A 495-nucleotide genomic window follows, 5' to 3' on the forward strand; every position below is an offset into this window, starting at 1 on the left:
AGGCAGGTCCACACAGGAGCCCAGGGTCTGACACACAACAGGGGCTCGCGGACACCGCAGGGCCGGGCCCCCAGGAGACGCCCACAAGGTGCACGTCCACACAGCAACCGGGCCCCCATCCACAGCGCACGGCAGCCCAGGTCCGGACACACAGTGGTGCCCAGCAGCATCTCAGAGCCAGACACACAGCAGATGCTCACGTAGAGACCCGGGTCCTGACACAGTGTGCGCCCATAGCCCAACACACAGTAGGTGTTCCCAGAAACTCAAGGCTTGGTCAGAGGTGTCCACACAGCAGCCCCACTCCCAGCGTACGACAAGACAGGAGGTGTTCCCTAAGGAGCGTGATAGAGGGCTGACACACTGCAGGAAGTCCGGGCTGAATAAAGGGCCCGGAGGAGGGCAGGGAGCATCAACGGGCTGGAGAGGGGGCTGCAGGGTCTCAGGGTCACAGCCCGGGAGCCTGACCCCCTGGACCAGTAGCGAGACCTAGCC

General features: G+C 64.2%; 1 protein-coding gene across 1 annotated transcript in view; it reads right to left on the reverse strand.

Moving 5' to 3' along the window:
- RAP1GAP (RAP1 GTPase activating protein) overlaps window positions 1-495 on the reverse strand; it is a 37,127-nt gene that overhangs the window by 9,453 nt on the left and 27,179 nt on the right. Inside the window, exon 17 of the mRNA XM_010830233.1 lies at window positions 33-215. Coding sequence (XP_010828535.1) covers window positions 33-215 — 183 coding nt within the window. The remainder of the gene's footprint in view (window positions 1-32; window positions 216-495) is intronic.

The sequence above is a fragment of the Bison bison genome, unplaced genomic scaffold, assembly GCF_000754665.1.
Source record: "Bison bison bison isolate TAMUID 2011002044 unplaced genomic scaffold, Bison_UMD1.0 scf7180017864516, whole genome shotgun sequence".
In the NCBI taxonomy this organism is placed as follows: Eukaryota; Metazoa; Chordata; class Mammalia; order Artiodactyla; family Bovidae; genus Bison; species Bison bison.